At 39.5% G+C, this 19,153-nt stretch overlaps 1 protein-coding gene across 3 annotated transcripts in view; it reads right to left on the reverse strand.

The window, feature by feature from the left end:
- slc4a3 (solute carrier family 4 member 3) overlaps positions 1–19,153 on the reverse strand; it is a 90,653-nt gene that overhangs the window by 56,227 nt on the left and 15,273 nt on the right. For all 3 annotated transcript variants that reach the window (XM_058786668.1, XM_058786667.1, XM_058786670.1), the window contains exon 2: positions 6,541–6,701. In XM_058786668.1, the coding sequence (XP_058642651.1) occupies positions 6,541–6,594 (54 nt within the window). In that variant the 5' untranslated portion in view covers positions 6,595–6,701. The remainder of the gene's footprint in view (positions 1–6,540; positions 6,702–19,153) is intronic.

The raw sequence follows: 19,153 nt of genomic DNA on the forward strand, positions 1-19,153 counted from the left end.
TATAGGGTGAAGGAACGTTTCTGAGTCACCCTTCTGGACCGCAATGCAGACGCGTAAATTCAGCCTGACTGGTTTTAAACAGCTTTATTCCACATTGCATTTCCTGCATTTCTTGTGTATTTGGGAAGTATAGAGTCTGTGTTGAAAGTGAGAGAAGTGCATTGTTGTATAAATCTACCTCTGTCTAATGGATAATATATGTAGCATATAGTACTTGGATGTCAACATGAAATGCAATCAATTTCACTTCTATATTCAGATTTAAACATTCTAAAAATCTTTTTGTAATATACAACAGTAACAAGCACTGAAAACAGTTCATTTTGATTTCATGTTGACTTTTAAGTATAAGTTTTAACTATGAATAAAATATCCTACAAAAAAGTGATTAATTGATAATATATGATATATAATATATTAAATATAATTACAATTTTACAAAATATATATATATATATATATATTTGTATATATATAAAATATTTATATATATATATATATATATATATATATATAAATGATTAATATTAATATAATAAAAAATATTTATTTTATTTTGTAAAACTATACTTATATTTCATAATATTACTGCTATATGACTCATATTTTGCCATATTATAGATCAAATACATGCCGTCTGGTGAACTTAAGAGATTTCTTTAAAAAAAAATAAAAAATATTCCAAACTTTAGACCAGTAGTGCATGTCTTGTGTAACCAAGCCAACGATTTTATGATTTTAATTAAAAAATTACATAAAAATATAAAGAATATAACATAATATAAAGGAATATATGTTGGATGAATACTATTTTATATATTAAATATTAATATAAATACATTTTCTATTTAGAAATAAAAAAAAAATTTATTTATTGTCTTTATTTGTGTGTGTGTGTGTGTGTGTGTGTGTTTTAGGCTTTGGTGCTAGGTTTTATTAACTCAAAGAAAAAATGGATTGAAAAAAAGAGAAGAAAAAATTTAAGAAATACTGGGGAACAAATATGTCCTTATAAAATAAATGATGTATAATGAAATATGAAATTAATTGAATGGGAAGACATAAGAAATACATTACTTTTGACTGTTCATACTGAAGTCATATGGGAAAAATAAGGCATATCATTTATTTTTACTTCTGAAAATGGAATTGCCGTGGAACATCGTTTCATAAAAAAACAGTTCAGAAACCACACTGAGCTGCAGTATGTCCTACAGCCACTGAATTTTATGGGAAGTATAAATACCATTTGGTCAAATATTTGCGTGTGGGAAATCAGTGTGCAGTTCTGGGCTGGACTGAAACATCAGTGCATCAATCACTGAACACTTTCTGTTTACTCCGTCTGGCCAAATCCTCTCACTTACTGCTATTGATTTCTTCATTCTGTGTTGATTTTTGCCAATTCAAAGAGGAGGCACTGCTTGTGGGGAGTCTGCATCAACATAAGGAATGCTGATTATTGCTTTAGAAAACAATAAAGTCACAAATGTCCAGCATTAACATGTTGATTTTGTCTTGGTTTTAATACTAAGACTCCTGCACACTATTTTATCACTAAACATTCAATTCTCTCTGCTGAAACATGATATGGCGATCTCTACAGCACAGACACAACATGCCAAATGGCCATCCGCATGCAGGTCGACACCAGGCAATTAATCTGCTATCTGACGCCATGGCGAGCAGATTGCTGCCTGAAACGATCCAGCCACACTTACTCACAATATGTCAGCTGAGTTTATGAAAACAGGCCCTAAATGCTCCATGTGTGGGTACTAATAAGGGTATGTTTCTTTATACCAACTTACTATGATGCATTTAAAAAGATCATTAGGAATCAAAATTTCCCTAATCTTATGAGAGTACATTGCAGTATGAAAACATAATGTAACTAAAAACATCCAACCCAGTTGAAAAAAAATAAAAAATAAGAATGATGAATGCATTCAAATACAGCAACATTTATTGAGAATTCTGAAACTTGGCCTGTCTAGTAGAAGTTTGTTTCCACAATGTAATAAATGATAAAAAAGGTAATTGAAACTTAAAACTTAAATTCAGACTTTTGTCCTCAGAATTGAGTTTTTATGTTGCAATTGCAAATTATAAATAAAATTCAAACTTTTTTTTACAGAACTGTGAGATGTAAACTCAAAATTATGAGAGAGAAAAAAAAAATCAGAATTGCAAGATTTAAAATCAAAATTCTGAAAAAAATAAATAAGTCAGAATTGTGAGATGTAAATTCAGAATTTTGAGAGAGAAAAAAATCAGAATTGTGAGATTTAAACTGAGAATTCTAAAAGCAGAATTTTGAGGTGTAAGCTCAGAATTCTGGGGGGGGGGGCGCTGAACTGTGAGATACAAACTTCTAAATTATAAGCTATGAAAAAGTCAGAATCGTGAGATGAAAAGTCAGAATTGTGTTTTATATATTCTTATTCCATGGCATGAAAATAATAAATAATCATTTAATGTGTGAATAAGCTGTTTACATAAATACCTTAAAGAACTGCATCAAATAATGACCCATTTCATTTGAAGGCTTAAAGGAAAGGGTGGTAAATGGCCATGGAAAACTAAAATAACATTTATTAATTTCATTTATTTAAAACACTAATTTAATTAATATTTAATCAATAATAAAAACAAAATAATTATAGGTTGTTCTGTAATATCGGAGAGCTTTATGACAAACGTTGTCACATGCCTCACTCTCTGAAAGCCAAGCTGCCCTTTAAAAGCCTGACATCAATAGGAGAGGATCCACCAGCACCACAGGACGACGCTGAACATCAACCAATTAGCACATCTCAAAACGAGGCAGATCTTTTAAAACACAGGCCCTGATTGTTTATGCTTACATCTGAGGACATGTAAACTATCAGTAATGGGTCTAGTTGTACTGCAGGTGGTCTCAAGCTCCAAAAAGGTCGCATTTGCTCATCTGATTATATGTGGATATGAATGTCATCACTTGGATTAAAGGGAGGAGAATCAAAAAATTAATGCAATGTCGCCGTATAAACCACACGGGTCTGAAAACTTGTTAAAAAAAGTTTTTTTTGTTTGTTTTTTTATCATCAATGCAAATAATTATATAAATTAAATTAATATTAAATAAATTATATATTAATTAAAAAGAAAAGGTTTAATTAAAAACCATATCACAATATTGGCAAAATAAAAATGAAGATAGGTTAAGGATAAATTATTATTGAGCCCTGACTATGATACAAATGTGTTTATTTGTGGCCTTCAGTGTTTATTTGGGTTGCAGAACTGTAAGCAACAGGAACGCGATGAAGGTGACAGTTGAATGCATAGAAGAATGTGACTTTGAGCTTCTCTCTGTTACTGCCCTACCTCTGATGCTTTCTTGTACGAAAACTGTGTCAAATATGAGAGCAAACAGGTCAAACAGTTTATTTAGATTAAATTTGACTGCACAATTTTATACAAAAAATATTAAAATATATTTATATTAAAAATGTATTAAATTAATAATAAAGGCCATGTTGCAATACCTATTTACACTTGAAGGTCTCTGCATAAAATGAGAAAAAAGAGAGTTTTGACATTGCTAACTCTCCAATTTGAGAGTCAGTTGCAATCAGGTTTTGCCAGTCTGAAAAACACATGCAATGGAGGCATTCACAAAAAGGGTCTTTCAGATCTACACACACTGGCTGAGATCCGTGCATCCCAAGTGTCAAACGAAACGGATGCCAGACTGATGCTATTGTCCTGTGTACGGCCTGTGTGCCCAGCCATCACATGCAACCCAACACCTACGCCTCCCTGCCTGCCACTGCACCACCAGACCCCAACCTGCCGTCGCTCAGCAACCTTTTCCAATTTAAGTCTTTCTACCATATATTTTTTCACCAAAATGTTAAGCAACACACAAGCTTTTCAACATTGATAATAATAATAAGCATTTCTGGTGGAGCAAATCAGCATATTAGAATGATTTCTGAAGGATCATGTGACACTGAAGACTAGAGTAATGATACCGAAAATTCAGATTTACATCGCAGGAATAAATTACATTTTAAAATATATTCAATAGGAAAAGTTACTTTTAAATGATGTTATAATATGTAGTTATATCAGTGGCGAGCGGTGACTTTTTTAACCTGGTATGCTGAGTGCTAAGATTAAGCCCCCCCCCAATATTATTTTATTATTAAATAAATAATAAAATAATAATAATAATATCTTTAAAATATTGCCAAGTAACGTTGCAAACAACAATAAAATCACAGAAGGACTTTAACTGCAAGCGACACAATTATATGGAAAACAAAGGTATTGTTTCCTATTTTTTCCTGATGTTTGTTATTATTTCAAATTTTGTATATATTTTGATAAACTTTTTTACATTTATTTACTACTTAGGCATGTTGACAATAACGCCATCAACATTGTCTATGACCAGATATGTTTTCAGTGGACTTTCAAAATTTGCTTTGCTTGAGAAAGCATGAAAATATACAGTTATGATTTTTTTGTTTTTTGTTTTGTTTTTTTTTCTTATGATTTCGTCGGGTTAGTTTTGCATCAAACATAATCTAATTTTCGGCAATCGAGATCTGGCAGAAACAGCTCATTTTTCCACCTGGGCGAGCGCTTCGTGGACAGCTTACCCCGCTCATGAAATCAGCCGCCTACCAGCAAATCACTGAGACCGCGCTACAATCCTGAGAGTCATAGCCACAGAGCGGAGGCGCCAAAGCTGCGGAGAATCCGCTTACCCGGAAGCTTCCGTCACTGACGTAGATTTACAGAAAATGACCATTGTTTTCAAATAAATAATTTTACCTACTTATTCCCAACACTTTATTAAGCTTTAAGTCACATCTCAAATGACAAGAGATCAACTTATAATGATGTTTATATTCATTAGCCCGTGAACTCATTCTCTCAGACGGCCTGGGTATGCGGCGCATTCGCAGCTTATATGGACGGAACGCCACTGAGTTATATTTAATTATAATAGTAATAATATGTACTGTTGTCACATCTACGCTAGAGCAAGGAGAACGCAGGAGTCGAGGAGCACAATCAAACCTTCTTTTAATGAAGCAGAAACACAGGGAAACATGGAGCACGGGGGGAAGACAAACAATTACCGGACATCAGACATGGGGAAAACCAAGGCTTTTATAATAAACATAATGAGGGGACTAAAGGGACACACCTGGAATCAAATCAAACTAAACGAGGACAGGAAACAGGAAAAACCAAGTAAGGGCAAACAGGAGCACTCATGTGACAACTGTATGCCCATATATGTGACCCTGGACCACAAAACCAGTCATAAGTGTCAATTTTTCAAAATTGAGATTTATACATCATCTGAAAGCTGAATAAATAAGCTTTCCATTGATGTATGGTTTGTTAGGATAGGACCATATTTGGCCAAGATACAACTATTCGAAAATCTGGAATCTGAGGGTGCAAAAAAATCTAAATACTGAAATAAAATCACCTATAAAGTTATCTAAATGAAGTTCTTAGCTATGCATATTACCGATCAAAAATTAAATTTTGAAATATTTACGATAGGAAATTCACTAAATTCTCTTCATGGAACATGATCTTTACTTAATATCCTAATGGTTTTTGGCATAAAATAAAAATGGATAATTTTGACCCATACAATGTATTTTTTGCTATTGCTAAAAATATACCCCAGTGACTTGAGTCTGGTTTTGTGGTCCAGGGTCACATATAGAGAGAGAGAGAATAACAGATAGATCAAAAGGTCCCTCAAAAAAAAAAAAGGATCACCACATTGAGTATTTCATGGAAGCTTGTTTCTGCCACAAAGAAAAGTAAAAAAGCAATTGCATCTTTTTATCTCATGATTCTGGCATTTTCCTTTAATTACTTTAAGTTCATATCTTGCAATTCTAAAGAAAAAAAGGCAGAAGTTTTATATATAAACTAGAGAAAAAGTCAAGAGAAAAAAGTGCAAGAAAAAAGACAGAATTGCATTTTTTTATTATTTCACAGAAGAAGAAAAAAAAACGAATTGGAAGATTTAAACTAAGAAAAAAGTCAGAATTTTGAGAGAAATTTGAAAAAAAAAAAGTATTATGAATTATGAGATGAAAAGTCACACTTATAAGTCCATTAGATAAGTTCATCAAGACATAAACCAAAAAATCAGAATTTTGAGACAAAGTAAAAACTGCGAGAGAAAAAGTCAGAAAGTCATGAGGTCTAGTAACTTTTTTTTTTCTTTTTAAAGTCAGTGAGTAGTTCACTCATTTATTCTGTATTGTCTTGTTGGAGCACATATTGCGGAATGTTGTAGATGAATAATGATTTACAGTGCATTTTCACCATTTTACTGCTGAGCATGCAATGCAAAAATAGACTGAAACTCCACCCGCAGCTGCACTTCTGCTACACAGCATCACAAAACCAACACGGCTGCAGGTGTGAGGTTTGCGGAACAGGCATGAAGCAGTATGACTAAAAGTTACTGAACCTGAAAACAGCAGGCAGGGTCTCGACATCTCTCACCTGATGCAGGTTGATCAACACATCTGTCTCGGGGGCATGGCCTCCTGTCGCCATGGGGACAGGGAGGGGCACAGCTGCAGGAACACGGGGGGGAGGGGGGTCCGGGATCAGCCCTTCTCTTTCACGGCTGGATTTCCAGTTGGCCTGTGGGGTGGCATAACCTGTAAGAGCGAGACCACATTAGGCCATAAGATATCATGTCACTGAGACCCCAAAACAAACACAGGAGCAAGGGAACATGGGAAAAAAATTTGCAGAACATGGTCAGTTTTAAGGACACACAGGGAAGACATACACAAACCTGTTTCCAGGTCTTGTGTTACAACACAGGGGCTCATCAATAACCACTGCGCTCATCAAGTGACATTACATTGATCGTATTAAGTTGTTAATCGATGAAACAAGCTTGTTTATAATGAGAAAACTGTTACATGGTGTCTGTCTGCACCCGGTTGGCAGGTTCAGATCATTTCCATTAATCAGTTTAAAATGTCTCTTTTGAGTTGAATCGATTCAACAAAAATGTTCATAGAGCTGCATTTGTTTTTTATATGTTTTAGTATAAATATATGAATTTAATTATTGCTGTTTATTACTTTCCAATGTTATATTAGGGCATTGAAATTAAAATGATCATTCCTTTTGTTTTTGAATGTCTCTTATGTTTACCAAGGTTGCAAAAAAACAAACAAAAAAAAAACAGTAATATTGACAAATATTACTACAAATGTTTTTATATTTTATGTAATTTATGTAATTATGTAATTTATTCCTGTGATGCAAAGCTGAATTTCAGCTTTTCAGGTAACAATGTAAAAGTCTTTATTGCAACTTTTGATCAATTTAATGCATCCTCACTGCATAAAAGTATTAATAACAAAAATAATAAAATAAATCTCCGTACCGTGGAAAATACACATGTGGGATCACCCAAAGGAGAATCACTACACACGGGCACCTAGCCCAGCACAAGGGCTGACCCTGGGCAAACACACGAGTGCTGGACCTGACATCTGGCGCTCCGCCACGCCTGACTGCCAAGGGTGCGGGAGGAACTTCAACAGGGTTCGCCAAGGAGAACTGAACTGAGAAGCAGTAAAAGCGCACGTATCCGGTCCGTAGAGGAGAATGACGCAGCAAGCGTGATCGACACAGAGCGGGTCCGGTGTTACTGGCCACCTGAGGTGAGTACACGGGAGGACACGGGCTCTACACAGAGATTATAGAATCCTCCCGGGGCAGCGCTTGTAAGTTCACTACCTGATCCCTAAAGGGCGTGGTGGGAACTTTGGGCACATATCCAGGCCGGGGTCTCAGGATAACGTAAAAAACCTGCAGGTCCCCTACCCTCTTGACCAAGGCCAATGCTGTGAGGAGCACTGTCTTCAACGACAGAAACTTAAGCTCTACTGACTGCAGAGGCTCGAAGGGCTCCTCCTTCAAGGCCGTCAGGACCGAGGGGAGATCCCAAGAGGGTACCAGATGAGGGCGCAGAGGATTTAACCTCCTCGCCCCTTTGAGGAACCTGATGACCAAGTCGTGCTTCCCAACAGACTTACCGTCTACTGCATCATGATGTGCGGCAATAGCGGCAACATACACTTTGAGGGTGGAGGGAGACAGCCTTCGCTCCAACCCATCTTGCAGGAAGGATAGCACGACCCTGATTGGGCATCTCCGGGGGTCTTCCCGGCAGGAAGAGCACCAATCGACGAACAGGTTCCACTTCAGCCTGTAAGCGTGTCTTGTAGACGGGGCTCTAGCTGAAGTGATGGTGTTTACTACCGCTGGAGGTAGCCCACCTAGAACCTCCGTGTCCTGTCCAGGGACCACACGTGGAGATTCCACAAGTCTGGACGCGGGTGCCAGAGGGTGCCCCCTCTCTGAGAAAGGAGATCCCTCCTCAGAGGAATTTGCCAAGGAGGGGCTGTCGCGAGGAGCATCAGTTCGGGGAACCAAGTCTGATTGGGCCAGTAAGGTGCCACCAAGAGGACCTGCTCCTCGTCCTCCATGACCTTGCACAGTGTCTGTGCAAGAAGGCTCACTGGGGGAAAAGCATATTTGCGTAGGCCCCCGAGGCCAGCTGTATGCCAGCGTGTCCGTGCCGAGGGTCCCCTCAGACAGGGAGTAAAACAGCTGGCAATGGGACATGTCTGGGGAGGCAAACAGGTCTACCTGAGCGTCCCCGAAGCGTCTCCAAATCAGCTGGACTGTCTCGGGGTGGAGTTGCCATTCTCCCAGAAGGGCGGGCTGACATGAGAGCTCGTCGGCTGCACGATTGAGCTTGCCTGGGACATGAACGGCGCGAAGCCACCTCAGATAGAGACTGTGTCTCGTGCACCGCCATCCTAGCCCTTTTGGGACCCAGAGAAAAAGGAAACTGCTCTTTTTTTTTTAGGTTTTGGGTACCACTGGCTGGGGAGCCAGTGGCGGAATAAAACAAAAAGGGAACAAAAGATTCTCCACCCATCACCATCTCCTGAAGAGCAGAATCCAGAAACTCCGGGTCACCTGTCTTAGGGACGCCGCTTGCCCTGGCGCCTCACGGGCTTGGCAGGGGCGGAAAGGAGGGCGCCCTCGGCGACAAGCAGACGGAGGGGCTGCAGCCGGCGGCTGGGTGGAGACAGCAGCAGACCGCCGGGGCAGGATATGACGAAACGCCTCCATCTGCTTCTGTGCGGCGGAGAACTGTTGAGCAAAGCCCTCCACAGCCTCGCCGAATAGGCCGGCCTGGGAGATCGGGGAGTCCAAGAAGAGATGCTTGTCAGTCTCCCTCATATCCGCCAAGGTCAACCATAGGTGGCGCTCCTGGACCACCAATGTGGACATCGTCTGACCCAGGGCCCACGCCGTGACTTTCGTCACCCTTAAGCCGCGGTCACACTAGTCCTTGAGCATGTGAATTTGTTTTGCATGCTGCAACGGTTGTGATATGACGTCACGCTGTCTTTTTAAAAACTTAAATTCAACACGTAACATATAATAATACATCTAAAACCACTTTCCTGCATCGCTGCAGTTTTCTTTGAATTCAGATAGAAGGTCATGCTGTGATGTATCGATCTGCCGTTGGTCACACGGTATCACGTGATGCGAATTCGCAGGCCAGTGTTCACCAAGTTTGAACTTTGGAACGCAGCGAAATGCGAAAACTTTTCGCACAGGCTTGCGTTTGCGGTCTGACGCATACGCATGCGTATGAATGGAAGTCAATGGAGCGAAAAGAGCTGTGTGACCGCGGCTTTAGGGCGAGGTCCGTCGCTGTGCGCAGTTCCTGGAGCACACCTGGGTCAGCACCACCCTCGTGCAACTGCTTCAATGCCTTGGCCTGGTGGACTTACAGGAGGGCCATGGCGTGCAGGGCGGAAGCGGCCTGTCCAGCAGCACTGTAACCCTTGGCCGTCAGAGCGGACGAGATCTTACAGGCCCTGGACGGAAGGCGTAGTTTACCCCTACCAGGCGGCGGTGCTTTGCGGGCAGAGCTGCATGGCAATAGCGCGCTCGACTGGGGGGGATTGCCACATACCCTTGGGCCGCCCCACTGTCGAAGGTGGTGAGGGCGGAGGAGGGGCCAGGCCTGTTTCGGGCAGAAAAAGGTGCCCTCTAAGACCTAGTCACCTCCTGATGCACCTCTGGGAAGAATGGAACCGAAGGCGGCTGCCGGCGATCGGCCTGCGCCCCCAGGAACCGATCGTCCAGCCTCGAGCGTTCGGGAGAAGGAGGCGGCCTCCAGTGCATCGACATCCTGTCATCCGCTGGTGCTCCGAACGAGGTGCTGGGCCCCGCCCTGACCGGGGATCCCGAGGGCTTGTCCGGAAACACCAGATGGTGCGATGCGCAGGAGGAGTGAGAGGCCCGCAGAGATGCACTCGATGGGGAAGCTCTCACTGTGATCCTCAAGTCACCCTCACCATGAGCCGAAGTAGCCCTCCGAGAACCAGAGGAGCTAGAACGGGGCATGGCAAGGGGGACACCCCCCCCGTTTGACGAGGAGGTATCTGGAGCGCAGCATCGCAATGGTCATGTTCCCACAATGTGAACATGACTCATTCACGAGCGCTGCTTCAGCGTGCTGAAAGCCCAAGCACGAGACACAGTGATCGTGACCGTCAGATGAAGCCAGGAAACAACCACATTCAGAAACACACGAGCGGGAAGCCATCTTTAAAAAGACACCTGTCCCTCGTGGAGCTCTTTTAGATATTGCTCTTTTAGAAAATAAAGTGTTGAAGAGCCCAGGAGAGGTCGCTGTGCGACCGCAGTTTGACGAGCTGCAGTGTGCCGTCCAACCCGGAAGCAGCAGCAGCACTGGACCGGCAACCCCCGCTGATGCACCGTCACACCAACACTCAAAGCTGTTTCGTAGACACTCGCGGAGATTCAGTCTTCCTAGAAGGCTCGGCTCCAAAGCGAAAAGCTGATGTGCGTTTGCATGTACTCTCCTTTTATACCCGCACTGCGGGGCGGGGTGCGTGTGGCGAAACACGCACGCCAACTGTCATTGGCTTGTTTTGTTAAAACTCGAAGGTGATTGGGCTCTCGGGCGAGATCCCATTAGTCAGTCACACTGACGTTACGTCGAACGTGACTGACTGATAGGGAACATCAATTTATTATATATTAACCCATGAAATCATGGGTAACCCAGGATATATATCCAGCCCTCATTATGACAGAAAAGCCACCCAGGCACACAGATGGGATACTCGTGAAAAGGTCAAGCCCTGACAAAAAACAAAGCCTGTTGAGCATCTGCTCTTATGTGTGTGATCTCCAACCCAGAACCCTTGTGCTCTATAGCAGTAATCACACATACTGATATACAATATCATACAGGCTGCTTAATTGGACAATTCTGACAATCACCATTGGCCAAAATTTATGACCATGTAACAGCAGTGTTAGCTTCTCTTTTGTGTCAGAATCTACCAACAGCTCTGACAATAGATAACAGACAGTCACTGAGCACTCAAATACTTTCATATAAAGCCCACTAAACTGTATTTATCATATCACTCTGAAATCACTCTCTGATCATATCACAGCAAATTAACTGGTGTCATTTTTTGACTCAGAATCATTACTGACTACAGAAAAAATGTCCTTTGATAAGATGGCGAGAAGCTCACAAGTCTCCAGTTACAACAAGAAAAATAAAACATCGCTTGAAAGAACAACAAACCAGTAAGAGATGCAAAGCTGATGAAAAACAATTAAAAACTAATGAAATCATAAAAATGTAATTAAATCATTTTAAAACAAAAACAACCAACATGAAACAAAGATATATTATTACAATATTTTATTTATTTGACCATTAACCGCCATCAAAGTATTTTATCTGTAATCTCAGAGGGTTCTTCAAGTAAATATTTTAGGATTCGGCTGATTAAAAAAAGTTTGGGAATCCCTGAAATAGAGGAATAAATATCACATTGTAGCTTTAATATGTTGAAAATGTAATGTGGATCACAGAGTAATAATAATTTAAAATAATATTTTTGAAGTGCTCATTTTGTTGCTAGGCCAGTTGTTTCATAAATTTTGATAGGAACTTTAGGCTAATCTACCAGTAAGGTAATGCAGCTATTCCAAATCAAATCTTTATTTGACGTCTATTTATTTATTTATTAAAAATGAAAATGCGTTGAAAAAGTATTCACCCTCAGGTTATCCAAGATGTAGATTAGTTTGCTTCCTTATCAGAATGGATCTGGAGAAATTTAGCAACTTGCTCACCAATGGAAACTCTGTACAAACAGCTTTTCACTTCACAAGATGCTAACTGATGGACTGATAGAGTCATGTGGATTACTGTGATGTTTTTATGGACTCTCATTCTGACGGCACCCATTCACTGCTGAGGATCCATCCATGCTGAATGTCTCCGAATCTGTTCTGATGAACAAACAAACTCATCTACATCTTGTATATATCCTGAGAGTGAGTCAATTTTTAGCTGTTTTTCATTTCTGGTTGAGCTATTCCTAAAATGAAAGCTTATGCTCACACTAAAACAACAGTGAAGTAAAACGGTGTTCTCCTACCAATTCATTGTTATAAAAAGCTCATGGATGCCATCAGTACCGAACCATACAACATTTGTGAGTCTGCTGTGTGGTTGTGCAATCGTGACAGTGTGCGCTCTGCATCTGGAAGTCCAGTGTCTGCTGTATGATAAACAGCTCTTATGGGAAGCCGACGCTGATGACTCATGTCTTGAGTTTGCGTCACTGCAGGCAGCCCTAGCATACATCTCATTTATGCCAAACCGCACCCTTCTGGATATCATTTCAGCATCATCCTGCTGGAATGCAGCTTCATGATGGACTGCTAAATGTCAGCGGCAACGCCATGTGCCAGCATCACTCAGCAAAACACCTCATCTCTGGCCTGAAACATCACACTTCTGCTGCCTTGGAAACATTATCAGTGAATCCACACAGAATTGTGATGCCAATCAGACTGAAATCAAAAGAACTGGTTAATCTTTTCAACACTGAGCTGGTACCATCTCCCATGGGAATATTTGACTGCTCAGACATTGCTCTTTAAGTTGTCACACTGCAATATGCATTTCATGTGCTTTCATGTTAAGCATAAAAATTTACATTTATATTTAGTCATTTACCGGATTTGACCATAAAAATTCTGGGTCCCACTTTATATTAGGTGGCCTTAACTACTATGTACTTACATTTAAATTAATCATTTGGTACAATGCACTTATTGTGTACATACAAGTTCTTACATTGTACTTATATATTTTTTTAAATACCTTTATGTAATTACATCTGTAATTCATTTCTGTAATTACATTTATAATTACACTGTTGACCCATCCCTTACACCTTAACCCACCCTTAAACCTACCCATACTACCAAACCTGTCCCTAACCTTACCCGTATCCCACCTCAATAGCAGCAAAAGTGTTTTGCAATACAATATGAACACAACTTATTTTTTGATGTAAGTACACAGTAGTTAAGGCCACTTAATATAAAGTGTGACCAAATTCTGTTAGAATTATGCTTAAAACGAGAAAAATATATACCAAAATTCTATGTAGCATTTATGTCTCCATGAAGAACCTTTAACATCCATAGACCCTTTCCACTGCACAAAAGTTCTCTATAGTGGAAAAAGGTTCTTTAGATGATTAAAATGTTCTTTTAAAATGTTCTAAAATGTTTAAATATTTCTTTCAAGAACTCACTCTTAAAAATAAAGGTTCTTTATTGGCATCAATGGTTCCAGCATCATTAGAGTATACATAGGCAAAGAATAGCCTAAGACAAGACAAGATAAAAAATAAAATAAAATAATAATAAAATATGGTGCCCTGACAGGTGTAATGGGCCTTTAAGACAAAAGTCACCTACAATAAGGATTACTACCACACTTGTCTTTTTTGAGGTTGTATTTAAAAGAATAAACCCCTGGACTTATACGTTACAATTTTTTTGGTTTATGCTCAGTGGGGAAAAAAATAAATAAATGAAATGCAGGACCACATTAATGGGCCGTAATTTAAGCTGGCCTGTGTGAGAATGCATTCGCTGTAAACAGGGAACAAATGTACCTACTCAAAGTAAAATTCAGCAGGAGTGGGTGGGTGTGGAATGAAACTCGCAGTAGTGGGATGGAAAAATCAGTTCACACAGAACTCTGCACTGCAACAGAAAAGTGTATGAGTGAGAGATCAGAGCTGCACAAATATGATGTTGTAGGCCTAAATCTTAAGTTGTTTTAGTATTTTAAACAAAATTATTTTAATAGCTTATTTCAAAGAGTTCCAAGTCATTTTGTGGCCATCTAATACAGGGATAGGCAACGTTGGTCTTGGAGTGCCGCTGTCCTGCAAAGTTTAGCTCCAACCCTAATCAAACACACCTAAACATGTTAATCAAGGTCTTCAGGATCACTAAGGCTACAGGCAGGTGAGTTTTTTTTTAGGTTGGAGCTAAAGTCTGCAGGGCATCGGTGCCTATCCCTGCTCTCATAGCTCCTGGTCCCACGTAGGGCTGTTGCGATTCGTTGATTTTATTCGACTAACGTTATTTGATTTTTACAAATCCTCAACTTCATTTTGCTTGCGTCGACTAACCAGCAAAATACCGGAAGTGGCGCATTTCACAGACAAGAAACCATAAAACAAGGCTGTTTTCCAAGGCTGTATGATATATTAAACCCATTTAAAAATCATAATTAAACATAATTGTGAATTCACAAACGCTAAAATTTAATTAAATAATTATATGCGATGCAGTTCTAATAGAGTATATGTGCTTTATTTACATGCGTGTAAGTTACGTACGTACGTCACACAGCGGCTCCGTTCACAGTAGTTCCACAGAAACTGTTATCATTTACATGTGTGGAGCATCTCAAACTCCATCTCTGCATGTTGTTGTGAGTTTGGGTTTATTGTAACGTACATCTGGGAACGCAACGTGCGCCATTTCATCAGATTTGTAAGGTAAATAATTTATAAATCTACGCAAACACAGGAAAATACATCACGGTTTCAAAATAAAAGCCTCAAATCCTCACTCTGAGTTTACACATTTTGATGTCCACATATTCATTTAATTACAGTGGCTATAGCATTTCTGTCCTAAAGAAACGGACAAATATGAAAGATTAAGTGGATATTTGAATTAAATGGTGCTTGGGCAATATTAAACAAGGATTAAATCGCACAGTAATGTGTAAAAACAATCGTCAGGCCGTTGGCCCCATTCACCATACTGTAGGTTCGCACAGAGCCGTTGGGTTCGCAGACCATCGGCTGTGCAGGATTGTGGGATCTTTCGAATATTCAGTGATTACTATGGTGAATGATGTCAAGTTGACCACTACAATATGGCGGCCGGCTTGTGTATAGCGGCCCATAGAAACAGTCGCTAATGAGGCATCTACGTATATATATATGGTGCCCCCTGCAGGCCTTTGCTGTAATGCGAAATCTACATTAGCTCTATTGTTTTTAATACATTATGTATTTTAACAGTTTTGTTCAATAAAACCATATGAGTTCTTGCTTTTGATACTTTATTTGAACTAATTATTATTGCATCATTGCTATTATATATGTATTTTAAGTTATTTTAAAGGCTATTGTTCACTTACATCTATTTTTATTACCACAAAAAAAATTAACTTACAGTTTTATCTTTACCAAATTCTGTTTCCCATTATTTTCTGGATTTCATTTGAATGGTTCCATTAAATATTAATAATCAAAAGCATCTCCAATTAATTATTTTTTTTAAGTTTTTTTTTTCAGAACTGCACATTTACATTTTTCTCCTAAATAAATTCTAGTAAATGATATTTCTGGTAAATACTCCTTTAAAAAGTGTTTTTTGATTATAATTTTATTAGTAGTAGACTAGAACACTGAATTTTGATTTCATTGATTTGGACTGAGATGGACACTTGCTTCTTGAACTCTATCTTGCACTCTACTTTTGCTTTAAAAAAAAAAAAAAGGATTTCATAGAAATTTGGATTTCATTTGATTTAATAAAATATAGTTTAATAAAATATTCGGTAACACTTTACAATTAGGTTCATTAGTTAAACATTAGTTAATGTATTAACTAACATGAACTAACCATGAGCAATACATTTGTTACTGTATTTACTAATCTTCGCTAACGTTAGTTAATAAAAATACAGATGTTCATTGTTAGTTCATGTTAGCTCACAGTGCATTAACTAATGTTAACAAGATTTTAATAATGTATTAGTAAATGTTGAAATTAACATTAACAAAGATTAATAAACGCTGTATAAGTGCAGTTTATTATTAGTTAATGTTACTGTAACTAATGTAGTTAACTAATGAACCTTATTGTAAAGTGTTACCTGATATTCTTAAGTAAAAATGTAGATTTTTTGTGTGGGAAATGAATCGTTTTAGATTAATCGATTAATCGATAAATTAGTCAATAGATTAATAAAAATAAAAATAGTTGTTAGTGGCAGCCCTAGTCCCATGACTAGAGATGTGAGATTTCTGAGGTATTTTTTCAGGAGAAAAATCTGAGAAGCATGAGACCTCAACAAGAATCTTCATTTGCTCTCCACTTGCTCTCCACAACTGAGATACTAAAAAGATCGTTGTGAAGTTTGTGATTTATACACCAGGATTAACATAGTTCAGTCATGACAACTCTCAGGATAGATTGTAAAATCTTTATTAATGTAAATAGAATGTACATATAGGTTTGGTCTTGGTGGACTAGATCTGCTACGTTACTGCTGCTGCAGAGCAAGAAGACTTTCTTCTGCTTAATGCTTTAGATAACAGAATTAAAAGGAAACAAGCTGCTGCTTCTCGAGAGAGAAAGGTCCCTGTAGCAGATCTAGACAGGTGATGCTGGGGAGGCGGTAGGCTAAGATGAGGACACACATAGTGCACAGACATAACATTCATTGAATACAACCTGGTTATATAGGTAAACGGTAATGAGAAAGTGAATATGATTGTCTGAGAACGTTGAGTTGAATGAATCGATTAGCACACAAGTAAAGTTTAATGGCTGAACTATACACTTTACTAAAGCTAAAATTATAACCATAAAAAAAAAAAAAAAACATTTTTCTTACTTTAAATAAATTAAATGTTTACAGAAATAAAGTAAAAGTTAAAAAAAATATAGGGTGCAATGGGGCTAAAGGCCCACCTTAAGAAAAAATGTGCTACTCACTGCGCCTAAAATGTATAATTGCAGAAAAAAATATATACGTTGTATCGAACATTAATGGAGCAACAGATTTTGTGTGAATACATTTTTGTTTTGTTCAATAAATATACTGTCATTAAAATATGTTAATATAAAAAAATATATTTTAAAATAGAGAAACAAAATAATATCAATAAATAAAGATTCTGAATGTATTGAAGGAGATCCAATAATAATTTAATATATATTTACAGTAGTAACAACAAATTATATTTTATTATATGATATGATTAATATCATGTTTTAAAATATGATGGTTTCATTCTAAACATGGTGATTATCTCTAATATGGACACCCAACACTTGTAGGGAGAGCATTTCATGCAGCAAGTCATGCTGGTGCTGCCCTGCACACCACAACGGTTCTGCAGGCACATCAGGCTGACGTTCATAAACATCTGCGCACAGGAAGGCAAGAAGCTCAAGAAAGCTTTCAATAAGTTTCTCCCCCACCGTGCTCTAGTGTCGGGGCTGTCGCCACCCAGTCCCAGCACGGCCAGCTCCTCTGAGGCGAGAAGCCCAAATTAGAGTGTGCGAGTTATGCGCCCCCTCATAAAGATTGGGGAACAGCTCATAGCACTCAACAGCCAAGAGGGAGCCGGACCTAAAAAAAAAAAAAAAGACGAGGGGATCGCTGTATAACTTCCGCCATCACTGGTGTTTCGGGAGTCAGCGATCTCCAGTGAGATGTTACATGTTTGGTTGTCTCCTGCCGTGTTTCAGGACACCAAACATTTAACATCCCCCCACCCCACCCCCCCCAGCAAATCAAAGTGTCACAGGCAGTCTCCCTTTCAGAGAATTTGGTAGCGTGGAAGCTACTGCCAAATAATCTCTCCATGGGTCGTAAGGACTCCACAAGAGGGCTATAGGACACGATTTGGAAGTTCCTGAGGTTTGCTTTTGGGGGTTAAGCTTACCTGGGTTCTTCCATTTGGCCTAGCCTTATCACCCCGCACATATGCAAAATGTATCGATGCAACTTTAGCATCGGCAACTGGCTGATTTGGCCCAGTCTTAAGAGCATGCGCTTCGACATCGGGATGTCGTCCTTGCTCATCTTAACCGATCTGGGATTGAGACTCAACGGAAGCGTTTTCTCTCTTGCCCAGGGCACAATGTATTTAGGGGTTAACAGGATTCTATCATAATGTGGGCACAGCTGTCTCCTACATGTATGGAATCCATTCTGAAAACCCTGAAGGATTACAGGCTAGGCCAGAAAGCTACTGTACATTACTTTCAGAAAATTCTAGGTCTCATGGCGACTGCATCCACGTGAAACCTTTGGACGTCTTGCACATGAGACCATTACAGTTGTGGCTCAGAGCCAGGGGATTCAATCCAAGGGCCAATCCCCAGAGGCATATAAGGGTTACGCGCCAGGGGCTTCGTACCCTATCTATGTGGTTCAGACCCCGGTTTCTGACTTTGGGTCCCACTCTAGGTCCGTGTTGTCGTCGCAAGATGCTAATGACAGACGCATCCCTCACGGGTTGGGGAGCGGTCTTAGATGGCCGTCCAGCACCAAGGGATCTGGAGAGGTCATCTTCTCGATTGGCACATCAATTGCCTCGGAATGATGGCTGTATTTTAGGCCCTGAAATACATCCTCCAGCAGGGGCTACCATGTCCTAGTGCGGGGGGACAAGGCTGTGGTAGTCACTTACATAGGTTGACAGGGCAGACTGCATCTGTGCCACCGGAAAAGGCTTGCACAGCAGGTTCTGCTTTGTATGTGGGACAAGTTCTAGTTCATCAAGCGATTTACATTCTGGGGCATATGAATGTTGGAGCAGATTCGCTGTCTGAATTTGAGCATGCTATTGCTGCCTTTGAGGACGCTGAGTGCAAGCAC

The sequence above is a fragment of the Onychostoma macrolepis genome, chromosome 09 (assembly GCF_012432095.1).
Source record: "Onychostoma macrolepis isolate SWU-2019 chromosome 09, ASM1243209v1, whole genome shotgun sequence".
NCBI lineage: Eukaryota > Metazoa > Chordata > Actinopteri > Cypriniformes > Cyprinidae > Onychostoma > Onychostoma macrolepis.